Genomic DNA, 22,442 nt, shown 5'->3' on the forward strand with positions numbered 1-22,442 from the left:
AACTAAATATATTTAGGCATAGACAAGTATAATTTATAATTCACTGCATTAAAATATGTTATAATCTGTTGACAGTTTAAAACTTGAATGTTCTATTATTTTGTTTCTAGCGCGAAGCGCTATGCTGTTTGTTTATTTTCATTCATCATTTCGTTTTGATGTTGAGAGGAGTTGTTTTTATTATTATATTCGTTAAAAAATAAAAGAAATCCCTAAGTTGAAATGCAGAGTGCTTCTGATTTAATATCTTCATGGTTCAAAGACGATTCTTACGCGGATGATGAGAAAGATTTCCAAATAATCGAGCAGTTTGTACAAAACGTTGAAGATTTTAGCTCTCAGTATGGAAGTGAAATAAGTGTGTCATATACAGCATTCAATCTTCGAGGCCCGCCTTCGAATTTTCCAGATTATGGAGACTATCCACAAGCCTTTGTTATGGTATCAATTTAAAGTATATTATTTATGCGTTAGAAATTATTTATATATTTATTTATTATTATTTATATTACTGTAGTACAATTGAATCATACGCAAAAGATCCGTTTTTTTTTTATATTTTGTTGATATGTGTTACTGTAGGTGCATTACGGAAACATTTTACGCGAAATTTAGAAATTTGTTTTAAATAAATATTAAAAATATGGTATCAATTTTTTTGTTCAGAGAACTTATGGTACCTGGTGGGATGAAGCACCGTCAGTTCAAAAAGACTATATGCCGCAAAATAGCAGCATTATACCAAGTCAAGATTTTGTAGGTTTGTATGTTAACAATCTTATTGAATTTAATTGCTTTTACTATATTACATAAAGAAGTGTTTTTAATAAAAGTAAAAATTCAATTAAAATTAGGTATTTCTTAACAGAAGTGTCATTTGAGAGAGCAGTATATCCACTAGAAGTGGCAGTATTTGAAACTTATAATCCTGGTGCTCTGGTTAGGATATGGGCTTTGGGGCCGACATCATGGATGTTACTATGGGAAGGGGAACCAGAATATGCTGGTGATACAACTAGAATTTTCAGCCCACCAATTAGAGAAATAAATTTTCCTACAAGGTATATATATTCATTTTTCCCACACTTAAATAATAATTAAATTGAAAATAGTGAAACTACAACTACCACATTCAAAATTTTAATAAGAAAAATGCTTGTTAAATTAATGACGAGTCATTTATTTGTTTTTTACCAACATTTAAAGTTTATTATTCTGTTATAATAATTTATTATAATATTTTTCGTTATAATAATTTTTTTAGAACATCAAATCTATTTTTTAAATGTCATTTCTAATTTTTTTATTGTCATATATAAACTGTTACAAAAAATTTAAAGGCCAGTATCAATGCCAAATTATCAAACATTAAAGAAATGTAAATACAATTATATCTTTACATATATAAAAGAATAACAGATTTACTGATATAACCACGCACAGCCCAAAGTACTATGATCATTTGCATATGGGTGGGTTCCTTTTACAATGTAGGTTCGCACTAAAGCAGGATTTTTCAGAATGTAACTTATCATCATAAATCCTCTAAATCAGTTTTGAAGAAAAAGTAAAGCGCTAAGCCATAGCAAAGCGTTACTTTAAAATAAGTTTGCTTCAACAAATCACTGTTCAAAATGTATATTTTTTAAGTTCTCATTTGGCATTATTTTTACAATAATAGACTAGGCTTATACACAAGAGAAAAATACATAGATGATAATATTGAGAAATTAAGACCACACTATAAACATTTTTTTTGAACTATTTAAAAAAAAATCTAAAATAATATACTTTATTTTTTTGGTTTCAACAGGATATTAAGACTGGAATTTAATCATAGGCTTCTTCCATACTACACTGAATTAGATGCAGTTCTGTTGAGAGGTAAAGAGCCGCCAAATTTAGTCAAAATGAAGAATAACTTTGCATATAATACGCTGTTCTATAAGAAAACTCAACCAGCTATAGAAAAAGGTGAGTGATCACAATATTCAGGAATAGCCTGATCTTGTGTCGTATCATTTTTTTTCTCAAATATATATATACATAATATTATTTATAATTTAACTCTATAGCAAATTCCATTCGAATTTTAAATTAGTTGCGTGATTACTTCCGCAAGTAAATCAAACGTGTTTTCATAAGATCATCGTTTATCTTTAACGGATTTCGACCATGGCACGAATCTCGAAGACAGGAATCGGCCATTTACGCAGGAATAATAGTCAGCAACACAGATTTGCTGTTTTCCTCACTCACTCAGTAAGATGGTACGGAAACGCTACACGTTCGGTGTTTAGATTGTTATTATTTTATACGTGATAACGATGTCGTGACTCGTAATTATTACGACAGATGCTGCTAGACATGGCAAAAGTCCATCGTCTCATTCAGCGGCTGTTTTATTCTCGTGATATCCTCTACTAATTCTCTTCATTATTTGTCTGTCTTTGTCTTATTTATTATATACGGCCGACCGTTTTCTTGATGCTCTAACTTCCTGGGAATGCTTATCCTTCAGGCGCTTATGCGGTATACGACGTTGATTTATTTATGTAGTTCTATTCCATTCTCTTGGAACCACACTTTTAATTTAATTGGCTACGGTATATCTTATTTTAAAACCTTAAATGAGCAGTTCTTGTTTATAAACTTATTACGTATATCTAGGAACAGGCTCTAACGATTTGGCTCAAATATTGTATTTATATAAGTTTTCTTTTTATGTTTATATATACAAGTAACTTTCCTTAAAAAAAATCATTTTCTTCATAACTAATTAGGAGCGTAGCTCGGTAGTCCACGTACTGTAACTCATAGACAAAAGTATCCTTCTTTTCTTGATGGAGCTGTAAATTTTACATACGCGGTGCTGGTGACAACACAATCTAGTATACTAAATTTTATTCGATTTAGTACAGAGATTAAGGTGTGTGCTTTTTTTAAATATTGAAATATCTTTAATTAGTGTTCGTTTGAATCGTCTGGTTTGGCATGTTTCTCTTTGAAATATATATCTTCCCTAAAAAACTAAACTATGATTGTATAAAAAAAAACCATATCAAAAACTCGCCTCTTTCTAATGTTAGGCTATTTATTTCATCCCTAAGGCGCATTATTATCGTTCCTAGTGACATAACCCTAAAAAATAAATTAACTAGTGACTCGTTTAATATTAGAATTATGCAATATAAACGTACAAATAATAAGACATGAACGTTCGCACGTGACTGAAATGTTATTATTAGAATTGTGGAGACGTAAGGGTCTAATTGTTTTACCGATGTTTTGCTCGATTCGCGCCTAGCAATGATTTCATTTATGTCGATTTCTCTCGATTTTTATAGATCATGAATATGATTACGTGATTTCTCAACGAAAATTTTGTATTATTTTTTCGTAAATAAACCATTTCGAAATTTCTAAATCGTATGTATAATGTCGAATATCAATGACTCGATCTTTCGAGATATTGTAACGCGAAATATTACATACATTATGTATGTTTTCTGGAACATATTTGACGTCTTATGTTTACGGAATAGCTTCTAGATATTGCTACTGAATTAACTTTAAGTGCTTATAGTTACATCATAGAGAAATTAAAATTGATTTTGATTAATTTTGATTTTCACCTTAATTTCCTTAAAGATTAATGACCGTTTAGAAAATATCATAAAAATCTATTGACTATCAATTTCAATCATCTTGGTTTTTCGAGTAATTTCAAAGGTGTTGTCGATATAATTGTTTTATACCGACATTGAAGAACTCAAATAGTTTCTCTAAATAGAACGAAATTCTCTGATTTTCTGCTAAAAAATTACCATTGAATACATTTAAGCTCATGCTAGTAATATTAATAATTAAGGCTATTAAGTTCAATATAATATAGGTGACATAAAAGGTTGGAGTGAATATTCGTTCATATCAATATTTCAACAACACAGAACAGCTTTAAACTTAATTTATCTTGTAAAATGACGGTCTTTTTGGGTTCTAATCAGATTTATTGTATAATGGAGTTTGTTTAAAGTACAATATAAATGATTAAAATTTAATAAATACTAGTTTTATCTATCTGTGTTTTTGCTTAAAAAAAGTGGAAAATGCATTTGTCATATACATTCTACCCTGACGGCTGAACTTCTTCTTCGAGCCCTACTTAGTCTAAGTAAGATTTTGACTATAAGTTATTTGAAAAGGTTGTTGCAAAGGTCGCTAAAATAAAAAAAAATAAATGTTTTCTTCATGGTGTTGTGTAGAAAATATATTGAATTCTAGGAATAAATTATGCCCTCATTAATAGCCTCGAGGTGTCGTAAAAATTATAGGTAAACATTAGCAATATAATCACGCAAAAATAGGTTTAGTAATATCGCGTTAAAATTCACCTTGACCATGACTCTTGGGAGATTAGTTAAGACCTTCATTACTGACGATTAATTGCGTATTAAATTATTTTCCTCTTTATATTGTGAAATTATCGAATATCATTGTTTGTTTACTTTTATATAAAGTGAATAAATATCAATCGATGTTTAGATTCATTGTATTAAAAAGTCATTAACGGATAAAACATTGTAGCAAAAATAAAATCACAAAATTACATATAAATAAAGGTAAGTCCCTTGATGGTTCTAAACAGTAGAATTTACATTTATGACCAATTGATATTATACATTTAATTTAATTTTGTTAAAACGAGTTTGAAAATTATAGCACGACTTCGGAAAAAACGCACTCGGAAAAATATTTATAATAAGAAAGGCACTCCTCAAAATACTACATTTGTCAAATTATAGTTGGTAACATATATACATAGCCTGCTGGAACATAAAACCCTTTTGGCTTTACCGTAGCCGAGTAAAAAATGATTGTAAATGACTTGAATAATGTTCATTTAGATGAATTATGTTTTTTTCTGATAATTTTTTTAAACTATCAATTTTGCTAGAAGCTTTATAAATATATTTCAACAAGTTTATATATTCTGTTTAGAACATGAAATCAAAATAATATTATCATATCATTAGTTTGGCAGGTATTCAGTTCTGGTATTCTCGTAAACATGTTTTAGGTCACGTCATGAGAGTTAAAAACCAGTGATTGATATATTATAAATCTATATATTATAATTATTATGATATATTATAATTATTTTGATCTGTGGCCGCGTGATACATTTCTATAACTTCCCTGTCCGTTTTCATTTCGTTTACGATTTACAGTTATCATGATATCCGAATATATAGAGGATAATATCATCTAATCATGATTAGGCAAGGTAGTTGACTGCCTCGTTGTGGTTAGAATTAAGCCTGCAGATCTCGAGGTCCTAGATTCAAATCCCAGGTCGAGTCATAAAAACTTATTGGGTTTTTTGTCGGAGAATTGAGTAGGTCCTGCGTCTAAACTCTTTCCGGTCGTGTCGGATTACCTTCACATCGGATTATGAGAGTAAAGGAATAGAGAGTACATCTGTATTTGCGCACACACTTGTATACTATAATATTCGAGTTGGCTAATCTTTCTTTAGATTGGCCGCTGCGGTCGAAATCAGGAGTACGTCATCATCATGAATAAGAAGTTATCTCAATCCATGTAAAATATTCCTCTAACCGAATCGCTTGAAATAAATATCAAACGATCCTAAATATTTTATACTGTTTTAGGTTCGCTTCTCAACAGAGTCATAGCTTCAAACTTGCATGAAAATGTTCTGAATCGATCAGTTTTGTCTCAAAATGATAAACTTATAGACAGGGGTCCGCCTCTGGGTGATTTCCAACGATTGCCAGTAAGTACTGATTTAATATGTATACATTTGTAGTTATTAATAGTCCGATTGCTATTTGGCGGTAGAATATGTGATGAATGAATGTATCTGCCCAGACGGACTTGCCCAAAGCCCTACTGCCAAAACTAAGGCTACAGCTTATGCAAGGTAGGCTACCAATTAATATTAATTTTGTAATCACGTCACACATAATCTTTTACCCCTTATGACATATTGTGTTTTTATTATGAAATTATATTTGATATAAACAAGTAAATAAACAACATATTTTTCAAACAAAATTCTTGTCTTAACGATTTCACTTTTGTCATGACATCGGGTACTGATTCTCGATAAGAATGTGTGTATTTCCCTTTCAAATCATTAAAAAACATTATATTTGTATGAATATATGGTACCTAAAATCACTGAAAACAGTCTGTGTTGCTATATTAGAAATATAATAATTGCAATTAAAATTGCCATTGCTTGTTTCATAGTTTTTAATTTTATCAAATGAGCAGATTTTTCCGATAATGTTATACAGGTGAAGTTAACACTAGAAGTTGATATAACAACGTGATTGAATTTAGACAGATATATATTTTTTAATTGTTACGCCATAATTAAGAGTATATAGATGTTCCACCGCTGGGCTAAGGTCTTCTATATTTTTGAGGAGAAAGTTCAGTGCAGTGCTCATGATTTTATATTTCAACGATGAGCACGAGAAAATTAGTTGTGCTTACCCGTATTTGAAAACCTTTTAAAATCATCAGTTACTAGTCACGTGTTCTCAACATTAATCCATCACGCATCTTCATACCTCTAAATATAGAACAATTCATACCTGAATATTAATAAAACCATAAATTCATATTAATATGAAAATGTGTTGAATATTTATCTGCGAATGTTTCATTCGGCTTGCGAGTGATGCACATGATGTTTACTCCAAACTATTTTCATCAGATGCGTAATTATTTTGTAATGTAGGTTCTTATCTAATCTTAAGTTTACGTTAAATTGTATGTAAACTAGCGATTTTGTCTATAAATGTTGTGTAAGCAGTGATCAGTTAAAAAATGATGACAGAAATAAATCACCGCTTATAAGTAAAGAATAAACCTAATGACGTCAAGTGAGAAGACAATATTAGGAGCGGATAGATTGGAAATACGCATAATACATTTTCTGCCTCGCAAAACCAATCTGTTTAACAAACTTTCGTCGGTGGTTTTTTCAAACCGATACACCTTGGGAACCTTCGAGAATAGAACATACTTTTTATTTAAAAGCGGGCAACGCAACTGCAAGCCCTCCGGTGTTGCAGGTATCCACGGGCGGAGGTAGTTACTTTCATTCGATGAGCCTCAAGCCACCTGTACCATAAAAAAAATTACAACTTTTTTAATAACAACACAAATATATTACTAATAACAATACAATAATATATTGAAAAAAAAAACGTCGATTTTAAATATCCGCTTGCTTCTGAAAACTTTGTCGCATTTGTTTCTCTTATGGCGCGGAGGGCAGGACGGGGGAGGATCAAGGTCATGTGTACGTTTCTCAACAATAATTTTATTTACGACCGACTGGACGGTTTTGTATTAAACAAATGTTCCGTTATGTATACGCCAATAAGATGTACAATATATGTATGTTAGTGTGCTTTTCTAACAAATGTTATTGTAAAAATATTTATAAAATTCTTGAAAGAATGGAATATTCGAGATTGTTCTGGAATTATTGTTCTCGAACATTCCTAGCTAGCTGCTTATTGCAAAATACATATACCCAGCTTAAAGTAAAATAAGAACAAGAAGTATAATTTTATTATATTTCCATTACGTAATCTAGATATTTTAAAATAGTGATAACCGAAATTATTTTACAAAGAAACCATCTTAAGTAAGACAAAAATTGTACTACGCGTTGTATTGATATCTTTATTTTTTACAGAAATGTAAAACCAAATAATTAAACTCAAATTATAATCTTTTGTTTTGCTATTGCAGTTGCGCGCTATCAAATGAAGTCGTTGGTGTTTACGCCATAGCATTATTGCTTAGAGCATGCGAATACTACATTATATATTGTATATTCGAATTTTAATAGCGCTAACACTTTTTTCTTATTATGCTATGAGTTTAACACTAGACAGTAATAATTGTGGTTCAAACAAGTACATAACGGAAATTATATATATGTAATGTTTAATATATAACATAGATTTGTTATGCCCCAATGACGAAAATAGTGTTTTCGCTATAAAAGTCTCTAACAAGGCCAATAACAATTTAGAGATAAAGAAAATTAATTACACCGATTATATCTATTAAGTAGCAAAGCGTAATCTTTTCTAAAGGTTAACATACATATATGATAGCTTAGAAATATTTCGTTCCGCAGTACAAACTGACCTAGGCGTTTGTGAGTCACTTATCACAATGGACTGTTAAATATTCAATTCATACTAAACGTGTCATGCAATATGACAATAATGATCAAATAGTATTTACATATATTTGACGAGCCAGTTGGCGTGCCAAAGGTTTTTTTTTTTTTATAGAATAGGAAAGCGGACGAGCATATGGGCCACCTGATGGGAAGTGGTCACCAAACGCCCTTAGACATTGGCATTGTAAGAAATGTCAACCATCTCTTATACAGCCAATGCGCCACCAACCTTGGGAACTAAGATTTTATGTCCCTTGTGCCTGTAATTACACTGGTTGTGAGTTCGATTCCCATCCAGGACAGACATTTGTGTGCATGAACATGTCTGTTTGTCTGTGTTGTGAGTCAGGGTGTAATTATCTATATAAGTATGTATTTACAAAAGAAAAGTATATGTAGTATATCAGTTGTCTGGTTTTTATAGCCCAAGCTCTGCTAAGTTTGGGATCAGATGGCCGTGAATAATGTTCCAGGATATTATTATTATTATGATATAACCAATATCATATTCTTTGGAGTTCGCGAGTTCTTTTGTTTAAGGATTTTGTAAATACCGCTATTTGAAACTGTATTCGAACTTGTATTTTTATATATGGATTGGATGGATATGCGATATAATGAAATGTTCTAGGGCCAAAGATCGCGGGTTAAAATCCGGGTAAGCACTACGTAGTTTTCATGAGTTTTACAAGTTCGAAATTGCAAATATTCACGATTTCATACTATTATAAAAAAAGAAAGAGCGAAAGATACATAACTGAAGTAAAAACTCGGAAATCGAGTATTTAATTTCCTGATCAAGGTAAAAAAACGTAATCACTAACTACAACGTTACGCCTGAACAAAATCGTAAAATAAAAACTTGTATATCATAATACTAGTATAAAGATTGCAAAAAAGCATGTAGTTGATTAAGTAGTTAATGGAATCCAAAAGGTCCTCAGTAGAGATCCTTATTTGTCATTTTTTTTTTAATTTCTGGAATCATAGATTGTGATGCTGCCTGATAAAGTTCATGCAGAATTTTTTTTTTTTATAGAATATGAAGGCGTACGAGCATATGTGCCACCTGATGGTAAGTGGTCACCAACGCCCATAGACGTTGGCATTGTAAGAAATGTTAACCATCGCTTACATCACCAATGCGCCACCAACCTTGGGAACTAAGATGTTATGTCCCTTGTGCCTGTAATGGCTCACACTGGCTCAATCACCCTTCAAACCGGAACAAAACAATACCAAGTACTGCTGTTTTGCGGTAGAATATCTGATGAGTGGGTGGTACCTACCCAGACGAGCTTGCACAAAGCTCTACCACCCGTAAATGAACACCAAACGCACGGACAGCAACTCTATGGATAAAAATACAATAATTAAAAAAACAATCCTTGAGCTATGTCGATTACTTTCTGTCGAATCACTTCATTTAGTTAGTCGCGATCCTTCAACGAACACCAATCATAGCATTCCATAGCTAAATAATTATAATTTGAGATAATAGGTAATCATTCTGTGGAACTAATTATCTGTCGCAAAATAAGTCTCGAGAAATAACTTACTAGGTGGTGATATTCTACTGTTAAACACCAATATTTATTGTTGCGTTCCGGTTTGAAGAGTGAATGAGTAAGTACAGGCACGAAGTACGTAACATCTTCGTTCCCAAGGTTGGTGGCGCATTGGTGATGTAAGCGATGGTTAACATTTCTTACACTGCCAATGTCTATGGGCGGTGATGACTACTTAACATCAGGTGACACATTTGCCCATCCGTCCGTACTTATAATTTTTTTTTTTTCAAATGAATTTAAATAATTTTTTTATTTATTTATTTTATTTATTTAAATACTTTTTTGACCACCATACATTGTGTAGTAGGACAAAAGGCAGACTTAATGCCTAAAGGCATTTTATAGCAGTCAACGTTTAGGCTAAGCAGAATTTCGTGAAGGCGGTAATTGGTAATAAAACATATACATACATACAAATATAACAACAAAAAAACAGAGCTATAATATATATATATATATATATATATATATATATATATATTATAGCTCTTATTATATTAGATGATAAGTATATATATTATTATATGATACCGAGATGGCCCAGTGGTTCGAACGCGTGAATCTTAACCGATGATCGTGGGTTCAAACCCGGGCAAGCACCACTGAATTTTCATGTGCTTAATTTGTTTTTATAATTCATCTCGTACTTGACGGTGAAGGAAAACATCGTGAGGAAACCTGCATGTGTCTAATTTCATTGAAATCTTGCCGCATGTGTATTCTACCAACCCTCATTGGAGCAGCGTGGTGGAATAAGCGCCAAACCTTCTCCTCAAAAGGGAGAGGAGGCCTTAGCCCAGCAGTGGGACATTAACAGGCTGTTACTGTACTGTACTGAAATCACACGTGATTATAGATGTCAATTTTTGTGTTTCAGGATGAAACTATACTATCAGTGATGAAATATCTGGACATGCAGTCGTTATGTCGTTGCGCACAAGTCAATAAACACTTCAGCCGACTCGCATCCGACGCAATACTCTATCGATGTATCGATCTGCGTCCTTATTGGCACTGTGTACGATCTCAGGTATGCTGAGTGTGTATAATTGTATGTGTGTGTGATATAATTGACCTTATAACAATTCGCTAAGAATTTTAAAAAGAATTAGCGGTATGTTAATCATACCCGCAAACTTATGCGAGTGATTTTACTCGTGTGTATTTTAATTTTCACAAAAATATGATACCTATGGAGTCAATATCGTGTTCGTCTGGTGTACTTTATTTTAAACATATATTTAAGTTTACTAACGAATAAATTAATCATAAATATCAATGATTTAATCGTACTATTTTAGAAACGCCTTAAATTGTTTCAATAAAAAAAAATGTTGATTATACGGGCCGCGTCTTTGATGTATGCTTACATATATAAATAAAATTCTATGAAAATTTAATCGATTGTAATTAAATTTCACATCGAGTTAGCCGAGGATTTAAAGGAAAATTAAATTAAATGCAGATGAATAAAATGAAAGAGTATAATCGCTTGTGTTCTATGTTATTATGTTAAGGACATACTTAGTTTGGACGTCTGCCATACGCAATAATGAGGTTCGACATATTTAAAATATACGTAGACTATACCTATGTATATGATAATTAGACGTAATATTATAGGATATATTTATAACTATTTACTTTAAGATTATATTTATTTGATGGCAGTGCCTTGTATAAGTCCTTCTGGGCAGGTTCCATCCACTCATCAGATATTCTACCGCCAAACAGTACTTAGTATTGTTGTGTTCCGGTTTAAAGGGCGAGTGAGCCAGTATAACTCCAGGCACACAGGACATGACATCTTAGTTGCCAAAGTTCTAGCGCATTGGCGATGTAGATAGTGTTTGCTATTTCTTGCATAACCAATGTCTATGGGCAGTGGTGACGACTTACCATCAAGTGACCAATTTGCCCGTTGGAACTCAAAAAAACAGTTCTCATTACCGTCCTTGTATTTATGTATAGTGAGATTGAGCATCCCCAATTGAGCAGGAAGTCGAGATGGTAAGAACGCGTGAATCTTAACCGATGAACGTGGGTTCAAACCCGGGCAAGCACCTCTGAATTTTCATGTGCTTAATTTCTGTTATAATTCATCTCGTGCTTTTCGGTGAAGGAAAACATCGCGAGGAAACCTGCATGTGTCTAATTTCATCGAAATTCTGCCACATGTGTATTCCACCAACCCGCATTGGAGCAGCGTGGTGGAATAAGCTCCAAACCTTCTCCTCAAAAAGGGAGAGGAGGCCTTAGCCCAGCAATGGGACATTTACAGGCTCTTACTGTTACTGTTACTGAGATTGAGCATATTTGACGCTTTGTATATTATAGTGTGTGTGTTTTATAGGTACTCTTAACATTGTCGATGAGGTGCAAATTTCTTCAAAAATTAGACCTATCCTGGTGCGGTAGTCATTGTATGATACAGCCCCAGTACGTAGTCAAGTAAGTATAAAATACAATAGCCTAAATTCATAAATATATAGTGCTTTATACAAAAAAGTATTCGTTTGAAAGTGCGACGCGTGATCACTTGATACTTTTTAAAATGATGACTCATGTCATGAAAAAAATAACGTGAGATTTTGGAATAATTCAAGATATTCCTTATTATCAGTAGAATAAAACATCAGCTTTATAATATTTATTATAGCTATTTTAAAATTTTTGATAATAATAATGTTAGATTGTAAATCTTATACAGTTTTTTGTTTGTAATATAAAATATATTTTATTAATATTTTATAATTATATTATATAATATAGCGGTATTGTTATTTTTCAGTTTTTTGAGAGACAGTGGTGCTGAGTTAACACACTTACGAATGAACTGCTGTAAATTCGTTGACAATTCAGTGCTAAGAGCTATAGTTGACACATCGTCTAATTTACAAGGTAACATATGTTTGTCTTATTTATTAAACTTGTAAGGACCTTGATGAGAATCATATATTTCCTTTTTATTCTTGAATCTTGTATTATATATTTATACCCTAAATATATAGTATGAGGATACTTTCTCGGCCAGACGAAAATATTGTTTTGTTTAAAATAAAATTACTTAAAAATGCCCGTTTATTTTTAATTAACATACGAGGTCGGTTAAAAAAGTACAATATAAAAATGATAATAAAAAATATATATTTGTACATAATATTCTATCTGAATACGTTGAGAATAACGCGTTTCTAACTTTCTTATTACTAACTAAAAAGATAATATTATTGACTCTCTATGGAGATATCTTGGAAACTCATGTACCGAGCCATAACCACGAGTATTACTATACTAATATAACTGGTTTTAGAATAAGGTAGAAAGGTGGTCCAGGATATCAAAGCGCTGGACTGCGGATTCCTTAGACCGCAGATTACGGTCGAGCAATAGCGCTTTCATTAAGAAACAACACGTATAATGACAGTTTTCCACGCCTTTAATAGCTTTATACATTTTGGAATTTAGGAATGAATTATGTCACTATCCCAGAACAAAGAGTGACTCCAAATTTCTTCACGGCTGGAGAGGAATGTCGTGCATGTATTATCTTTTAGTTTCGGGATCATGGTAGACTCATGATTCATTAATGCTGACAAATGGCCGACAAAATTGGACATTTTCTAGATTATGCTGAGAAATTTCGAAACGTCGTGGTAACCATCGTGCTGACAGTTTTCTGAATCCACTGTATCCGTTATAATGGATTAAACGCTGCCAAATGATATGATCTTTGCTGTATCTTTTTAGGCCAAAATGTGTATTGTATGAAATGAGTAAAAAGAAAACATCATACATTTAAAATTAACAGCTCCAGATTTTGACGTACGTATCGGTTGAGAATTCAAAGGCGTCTGGACAATGACATAGCTAAAACAAACGAGAAACATTAGATCCCGTACAGCCTGTGAATGTCCCACTGCTGGGCTAAAGGCCTCCTCTCCTCTTATTGAGGAGAAGGTTTGGAGCTTATTCCACCACGCTGCTCCAATGCGGGTTGGTGGAAGATTAGATGTAACTTTAACATTAGATGTAACTTAAGTATTTTACGAGTACCGTCTAGCGCGGTAATATATGATCACATACATAAAATAAGCGGGTGATGAGTCGCTATGCTTTTTAAGGCAGGCGCTAACAAAATATTTTATGATTATTCTTCTTTCAAAACCAAAGTTTGGGAATTCCAAACCATATGAAAATTATTGAAAGCATTAAGGATGATTTCATACATACGGGCGGCGTTTCACCTACATTCACACATCCACATTTGGATATTGTATGAGCGTTTGGCTTTCGGTTTAAATTTGAAAAGTTTTTAATTTTGATATATTTTCAGAACTTTGCCTCCGGTCAGTGATAAGCTGTACAGAATGGTCGTGTTTATCGTCTCTGACAAAGTTGAAAAGGTTGGATCTGTACAGAACTCATATAACTACTTCGGCAGCAGTCGCTATCGTCTGGTCTAACCCGGCATTACAACATCTTAATGTTGGTACGAATTTATACATTATTTTTATAGATGAAGATTTTTTGGTTTAGAAATTCTCGGTCTTAATATTATCTTATTGTCTTGAGAAAGTTGTTTGAAAAATGAATTTATACATATGAATATATTTATCTGGTGGTAGGGCTTTGTCAGACCCGTCTGGTTGGGTACCACCCACTCATCAGATATTTTGCCGCTAAGCAGCTATACTTAGTAGTGACTGAGCAAGTTACTCATCAGATATTCTACCGCAAAACAGCAATACTTGATATTGTTGTTTTCCGGTTTGAAGGGTGAGTGAGCCAGTGTAATTACAGGCACAAGGGACATAAAATCTTAGTTCCCAAGGTTGGTGGCGCATTGGCTATAAGCGATGGTTGACATTTCTTACAATGCCAATGTCTAAGGGCGTTTGGTGACCACTTACCATCAGGTGGCCCATATGCTCGTCCATCTTCCTATTTTATATATATAAAAAAAAAAAAAAAGTGTAACTACTGGCATAAGGGACATAACATGTCAGTTCCCAAGATTGATGGCGCATTAGCGAGGCGAGGTATGGTTATTATTTCTTACCTCGCCAATGTCTATTGGCGTGGTGACCACTAACCATCAGGTGGCACATTCGCTCGTCCGCCTGCCTATAACATAAAAAAATATTAAAATATTAAGTTTTCTTTACTCCACGCAGACTACCAACTGATATAATCATCGTGATAACATTATTAATCTAATATTAGATATCCAGGGTTGTCTATTTAAATTAGATATATACGCTTTGTATGTAATTTTATTTAAAAAATTAGTTTGTCCTTATCTTCTTGCATAATAAAAAAATAAATTTAGATGAACAATATTTTCAGGTTCCTGTAAAATGATATCAGCGATGGATGAAGTAGCGATTGCTTTGGGTGCCAATTGTCCAGATTTGATGTCGGTGGACTTTTGGAAGTCGTATTCGTTGACGGCAGTCGGCATCCGAGCGTTAGGGAATTGTAGGAATTTACAGGAATTAGACGTCGGTTGGTGGTAAGTAAAGTAAAATTATCTTCATTCGGCACCTCCTCATTTTAGTTTATGTATACAGCTGGATGTTAGTTCAGATTACATAATAGTTAGCATATAAAGTCCAATTTAGTTTTCGTTTTGCTATGTTCTATTCAAATCGACATGTTAAATCCACTGGGTCATCTTAAGTCACGTCCAGTATTGAGATAGAAATAATTATTGGTTTTCTTTTTGGGTTACTTCGGCTAATATATTTATTAATATGATGCAGGTGTATTTAAAACTCAGATCAAAGTCAGATTAAGTAAATTGACTTTAATCTGCGCGGTCATTTGCCGGTTGCAGTCGATACGCAATGGGGTTTTTAGTATTTCAGATGAGTAAATCTGACCAAATAATATTTTAGGTTAGGTAATTTTATGAACTGACTGTATATTATAAGATTTATATACTAATACTATTTTTTTTTTACTAATAATTGGCCAGCGTAGATGTAGCACGCTTGCCTATAAGAAAACTGTTTACTCTGGATTTGAAGACACCAACATTGTACCTATCAGGAAATACGGACTCAGGCAAAGCATTCCATAGTTTCGCAGTGCGAATGATGAATGTGGATTCAAAGCGCTTCGTACGTAGGCGGGGAATTTCCACTGTGTACTTATGACGCTTTGGTCGCGTTTGCCTGGCCGTTCTATAGAAAAAGTATCTATAGTAATTCTTCTAAATATTAAATAAAAACTACATCATACAAGCGTTTTAATACTTTAACACCTAATGAGTAGATTAGACTACACATCTAAAATATTTTTTAAATTTCAGCTTACAAGCCGGCGGTTCGGGTGAGTGGCTGGCTTCACTGTCAGGGGGAGAACTACGCAAGCTGTTCCTCGGAGCGTTGAGAGGTGTCTGCGATAGAGATCTCCGCGTGCTGTTACCGAAGGCGACTAAGTTGGCTCAGCTTGACCTGCTAGGAGTTCGTGCTGTTACTCCTGATATATGCTCTGAGTAAGTATTATAAAATCTATGACACTCATAATTTTTATAGCCTATAAACATCAGTATTGGATCTATTTTTTGGTTACCTCTTGGTGAGAGCCGGAGAATGCTTAAATATGGAACAGTACAGATTCTCGGCCAACGGCCAATTATGTGATTAGCGATCTTATAGCGAGCAAACAAAGTCAGTACTCCTTTAGCTCGGCCTAACCTAGCTTTAGTAAACAATATTAGATTTATTTCGTCACTGCGCTTTGCAAAGCGACGTACTAGCATATTACATTTAACGACCTTCCAACTCTACATGTCCATCGTCAACTATCTGAAACGCTTTCCTCTCCGATATATCTCCACCGAGATAAAACGACGGTACCGTTTCCGGACCAGAGACTGGAGACCCAGATATCCAGCCAGCTTGCCATCTTCAATTAAAAAAAATTACAAGAGAAGTCAATCTACGAACTCTTGCCTTGCTTGACTGCTTGGCGAACTCTGTAATCTAGTATGTATTCGCTGAATGTCTCGTCGCTCCATAAGATGGAGTATAATAGTAATAAAGTAAATTATAATTTAAGAGATCAAAAGCACCACTTAGGTCGAGAAAACATGCGTTAACTAACATATATCTCTTGACGTAGTGGTTTATCAAAATATATTGTATGTTTTTTTGTTTTATGAAAATTTACTATCCTTTTTTTATTTTCAGCATACTTGCAGAATGCAGGGAACTCAGGTTGCTTGATGTGAGTTTCTGTGACCAAATTCAAGAATATCAGGTAATAAATCTTAATTATTAATAAGAAATCTTTAATACAATTCTAAATTTGTTAAAAAATACAATTCTAAAATCGCTTGACTTCTCTATGAATTGACCGATTAAGACCATAGTCATGTGATACATATATTTTTAAAAAGATTCTTAGTATGTTTTAACAAAGTCGTAAATTAGTTATTGACAAATTCTATATATACATGGATAAAAAAATCTATGTTAGTTGTAGATCTTTAAATGAAAATAGTAAATCTTGATATTGTCCTTTATTTAATAAAAAGTATTAATAAATAATGAAATACCCTTTTATGTTGAGCAATAGTGATAACAATTTTCTTACCTACATTATATTGGATTAATATATGAACAAAATGTTTGTTACATTTATTTAATCTGTATTCATTTAACGATATAATTATAGTATAGTATGATAAAATATATTTTCAGGTAAACGAATGGAGAAGACAGTACCCCCAAGTTAGTATCAAACGATCCTTCCAAGCTGCTAACCTCAACACTGCACCAAACGCATTGTTCCTAGTTCCAAGCTTGGAATAACAAATTATATTTCATGATATAAAACTATATCAGCTATACTCACCATATTAAACACTAGCAAAGCCTAATCCAATCACAGAAGGAGTAGAGACAGCATAACAGCTTTGACATTTAATTGACATTGGCCTTGTATAATCTGTGGCATTTTGGCTTCGTGATTTAAATGTTAGCGAAGTTAAAGTTAAACTGTAGCAAGTGGAATTTTATTATATTATAAATAAAGATATATAAAATCAAGAACGGTCTGTAATGGTTAATATAGCAGAGCTATAACTAAAACCATAAATTTAAATCTAATAGTCTATGATACGTTTTTCCGATTCCTCGTGTAAAATTCTCTCGACTGATGTCTCGACGATTTTCATCAATAACAAAACGGGGATCAAAAAAAGTGAATTAAAGTCAATATTAATTAACAGTGTTGGCCCGTGATTTACTGAGACAACCCATTTGCGATTTATCAATGTACATATTATCTAACATAAAAGCTTTGTCATCATTAAATAACAGATAAGGGTATATATTTCTGATATCGTATCTCGTACTATACGTAACAGCCTGTGAATGTCCCACTGGGACACTTTGGAGAGAAGGTTTGAAGGTTATTCCGCCATGCTACTCGAAAACGGGTTGGTGGAATACTTATGTGGCAGAATTTCAGTGAAATGAACACACATGAGACATGCAGGTTTCCTGTTGTTTTCCTCCACCGTAAAGCACGAGATAAATTATAATTACAAATTAAGCACGTGAAAATTGAGTGGTGCTTGCCCGGGTTTGAACCCACGATCATCGGTTAAGATTCACGAGTTCGTACCACTGGGTCATCTCGGCTAACAATCTTTATAAGGTTTTATTATCTTTACTCCTTCTTAGATTGGAATAGGCTACAGATTATATACAAGCATGACAATTACACGCTACAATTACAATTTAAATGTTATTGTCAGTAACGGTCAATGAAATTTATATGCATTTTCTATTTGATTGCTAATGCATTTAATGCAATGTAAATACGATATCTATCATTTAAATATATAACAATATTTTCTCATATTGATATAATATAAGTGATTGTACTACTTAATGGCCTAATAAATACAACCGTCTAAACAAACTTTGAGTTGACCACTCGGGCATATGTATTAAGGCATTGTCCACGTGCATATCTATCGAAATTTCAACTTTATTGTTTAAGACATAAGATTCAATTTTAATAAATAAGTGTTTCTGTATAAATACTTTTTCGATATTAAGAAAAGAAAATAATATACTAAACGTTTGCCTATTACAAAATATAATGTTTCAACTTTAACGTATTATTTCTTTAAGTATTTTTTAAAAATAGAATTTATAATTCCTGATCTTGATAAAAGAAACAAGATGACGTCAGTATGTCAAGAAAATGTCGATTATACATTTTTTTTTTTATAGAATAGGAAGGCGGACGAGCATATGGGCCACCTGATGGTAAGTGGTCACCAACGCTCTTAGACATTGGCATTGTAAGAAATATCAACCATCGCTTACATATCCAATGCGCCACCAACCTGGGGAACTAAGATTTTATGTCCCTTGTGCCTGTAATTACACTGGCTCACTCAACCTTCTATTATATATATATATATATATATATATATATATATATATATATATATATAATAGAAGGTTGTATAATATCTTATATTATATATATATATAATATGAAAACGAACTGATCTTATTAAGTTAGGCATAATAATGTCTACCTTACCATTTTATAATTTATAATACTACTTCTGGACTTTTTTTTTGTTCTTAATTTGAATGTCAGTAGTGCCTTTTTATAACGTTTTGATTTCAATGCGTTATCTATCGGCAGTGATATGTGCAGATATTTTAAGTGACGGAATTGTAAATAAAAAAATAAATCGATAACAACCGTACTAAAGACTAATGGAAAACAAAGATTTTTCACAGTCTGCTTTTATTCTATACTACTAGGAATTTGAATAATGGAAATAATTAAATTTTAATGTCGTTAAGATGATTGATTCGAAAATGTATTTAACCAATATGTAATTGATAATCGCATTTTTATGTTTTTTTTTGACCTTTCACACATTATGGTGGTAGACGTTAAATACTGAATACGCTAAAACACAATTTTGTAATTTGTGTATTAATTATGTATTAATGTATTATTAATTAATGTATTTCAGATGCAGGAGCATCTGAAATAAGATAAAAATGAATATTAATGCAAATAACTAATGCGATTAAAAAAACACATTAGTATCGATGCGATAGTAATGAAACCGACATCTAAATGTGTATGTCCCGTATCTGGGGGAAAATTTGGTGCTAATTTCACCACACCACGTTGATTAAATGCGGGTTGGCGAGTAAACAAGTGAGCATTTGAACTCACAATCTTTAATAAAGATTCACATATTAGCTACTGAGCCATGACGGCTATAAAATTTATTAAACTGTTGTGTCTTTAATATTGTTCACGATTAATCATTTCGATTCCTCTATTTCTATAAGTCGCACATAAATAATGCTTCAGTGTTGCCACTATCGATAGAAGACATTATTAATATCTGATAAAGTTAGCGTGATAATTTAATTTAACTTGCAATATTATTTTTTAAACGCTTTCTAATATAGGCGTATTTTTTATACTGTGGTATGTTTCTGATAGAAATAAATTTTAAAATTAATTATAAGAATAAAATGAAGACTGAAAATAATTTCAAAATTTCGTAACGATAAAAATTCCTACCGTCTGAATCTTTTTTTGGTAAAAGATTTTCAAATAAAATTTGTTATCGTGCGGTAAGTTTTTTTTTGTTTTGCCTTGAAATTTGTTATAATTCGATAAAGAAAGTCAATATTTATAAGTCAATTCGTAATGAAAATAATTAAGAGATACTTAACATTAAGTTAATTGTCGGTTTTGTGGTATGCAATTCAACTGAAATGTATAGTCTTGCAGATTATATAGTCTGGTCATCGTCTCTCTCTTTCTCATGTTTTAGGTAAAAAAAGGATAGCAAATATTGTAGTCCTGTCAAATGATGTTCTATATAACAGATTAAAAAAAAATTAATGTATCCGAACTTATTTTGATGTCAATATTTTGAATACGTCACACATGTGAAAAAATATTAATAATATTATTCTTTTCCTTCCTAAACAGTTTTAATCGTAAAGAAAGAGACGATAACTACTCTATACATGCATGGGATGGACGTTTTATATATTACAAATACACGTGTATTTATGAGATATTTATACCAATGATGGAAATGAATTGTATTCAATTAAATTCTCTTGAAGTCAATAATACATATATAAAACAAAATATTAATATGTTTTGTTCTTGCATTCCTTAGAAATTTTAATGGTAAAGAAAGAACAAGAGCTTATAATGCTAGCTACGCTGTAGCGAGCATTATGAATACAATCAAATACACGTGCATTTATAAGGTCTTAAATATGTTTAGTTAAAAGATTTCATAAAAATCTTATATTCTAAGCAAGAAGCATGAGATATATATATAAAATTTAATTGTTCTTTTTATATATATATAAAGTGTTCATCTATTATTAAAACTGGTACTTATTAGTGACTAATATTTACTATTTTTTTATTGGTAATGTTTCTTCAAGTCAATTTATAATTTTATAACAAATAAGTGTTTATATATTTTTGATATATAAAGTCTGCCAGAGTCAATTTATGATATAAAATATTTACTTAATATATTAACTAAGGTATATATAATGTCTAATATATATAAATATAGTCTTTATTATGTTTTTAATTAAAATATAAAATTTGATGTTGATATTTAATATGATATTCTTAAACTTTATATAAACATGCATGATTTATCTTTTCAATGTTGTAATTTATAGTATGTTATAATGTATTGTTATAAAATCCAATTCAATTTTATTTACATAACCAAGAATAATTTTTAAAATTGTTTTTGTCAGGTAAAAACTAACAAATATTCTTGTTCATTTAATAACATAAATAGTTTGTATCAACCTCGTGCACTTTTATTTTTTTTTAAGTTAGAAATACATCTATTGTATATCTCGATAGATGTATAATGTATATGTTATCGTTAAATTGTAAGGACCGTTTGTTTATAATGCTAGTAAAAAGTTAGAAAATTGTAAACGAAGCATTCAATTTAATATGATCAAAAAAACGATAAACTAGTTGTCTTTATAAATAAAAAGCACTTATAATTAACCGATAACATGTTTGTAAAATAAATAACAATATTAAAATAGTTTGAAAACCATGACAGAAGAAATTAAGATTATCTTAATAACATTATAATTGCTTTTTTAATTTTAATGCAGCCTATATAATATTGATGGTCAAATATAAAATCTTATTTCTTCTTTCTGGCAACATATTATGATTTTTTATTATTGTTTTAATATAATATATTTTTGCTATGAATATATCATAAAGCGATATTCATAATATCGATTTAACTATTTTATTTTACGTTAAAGTTTTTAATTGTTATAATCATTAAAAGTCTGCATAAATTTAGTTTAGATTATCGACTCTACGGGAGTAGGTGCAATTCGTTCTTCTAAATTATAAAACTTTATTGTTCTAAAAAATGACTGACATATTTTTAATTTTATCTCAAATCTCGTGGAGTTACTCCGTAGGAACTAGCTCGAAACTCACAGCAGAATTTGGTCGTGAAATGTGAGTCAGTAATATGCAATTGTGACTGTGATTATAATAACGCTTAAAGAAAACACGAATCAAAATCGCGTATCAAC

The 22,442-nt window shown here is 31.7% G+C and overlaps 1 protein-coding gene across 1 annotated transcript; it reads left to right on the plus strand.

The window, feature by feature from the left end:
- The first annotated feature begins 91 nt into the window (after positions 1-91).
- LOC126773791 (F-box/LRR-repeat protein 4) lies at positions 92-19,240 on the plus strand. The gene is made up of 13 exons (XM_050494964.1): positions 92-441; positions 667-760; positions 869-1,061; positions 1,814-1,974; positions 5,676-5,800; positions 10,691-10,843; positions 12,167-12,264; positions 12,605-12,714; positions 14,150-14,305; positions 15,163-15,328; positions 16,130-16,315; positions 17,013-17,082; positions 17,526-19,240. The coding sequence occupies exons 1-13, from the start codon at positions 223-225 to the stop codon at positions 17,634-17,636; spliced, it is 1,842 nt and encodes a 613-aa protein (XP_050350921.1). The 5' UTR covers positions 92-222; the 3' UTR covers positions 17,637-19,240.
- Positions 19,241-22,442: the final 3,202 nt, after the last annotated feature.

This window comes from Nymphalis io, chromosome 15 (assembly GCF_905147045.1).
Source record: "Nymphalis io chromosome 15, ilAglIoxx1.1, whole genome shotgun sequence".
In the NCBI taxonomy this organism is placed as follows: Eukaryota; Metazoa; Arthropoda; class Insecta; order Lepidoptera; family Nymphalidae; genus Nymphalis; species Nymphalis io.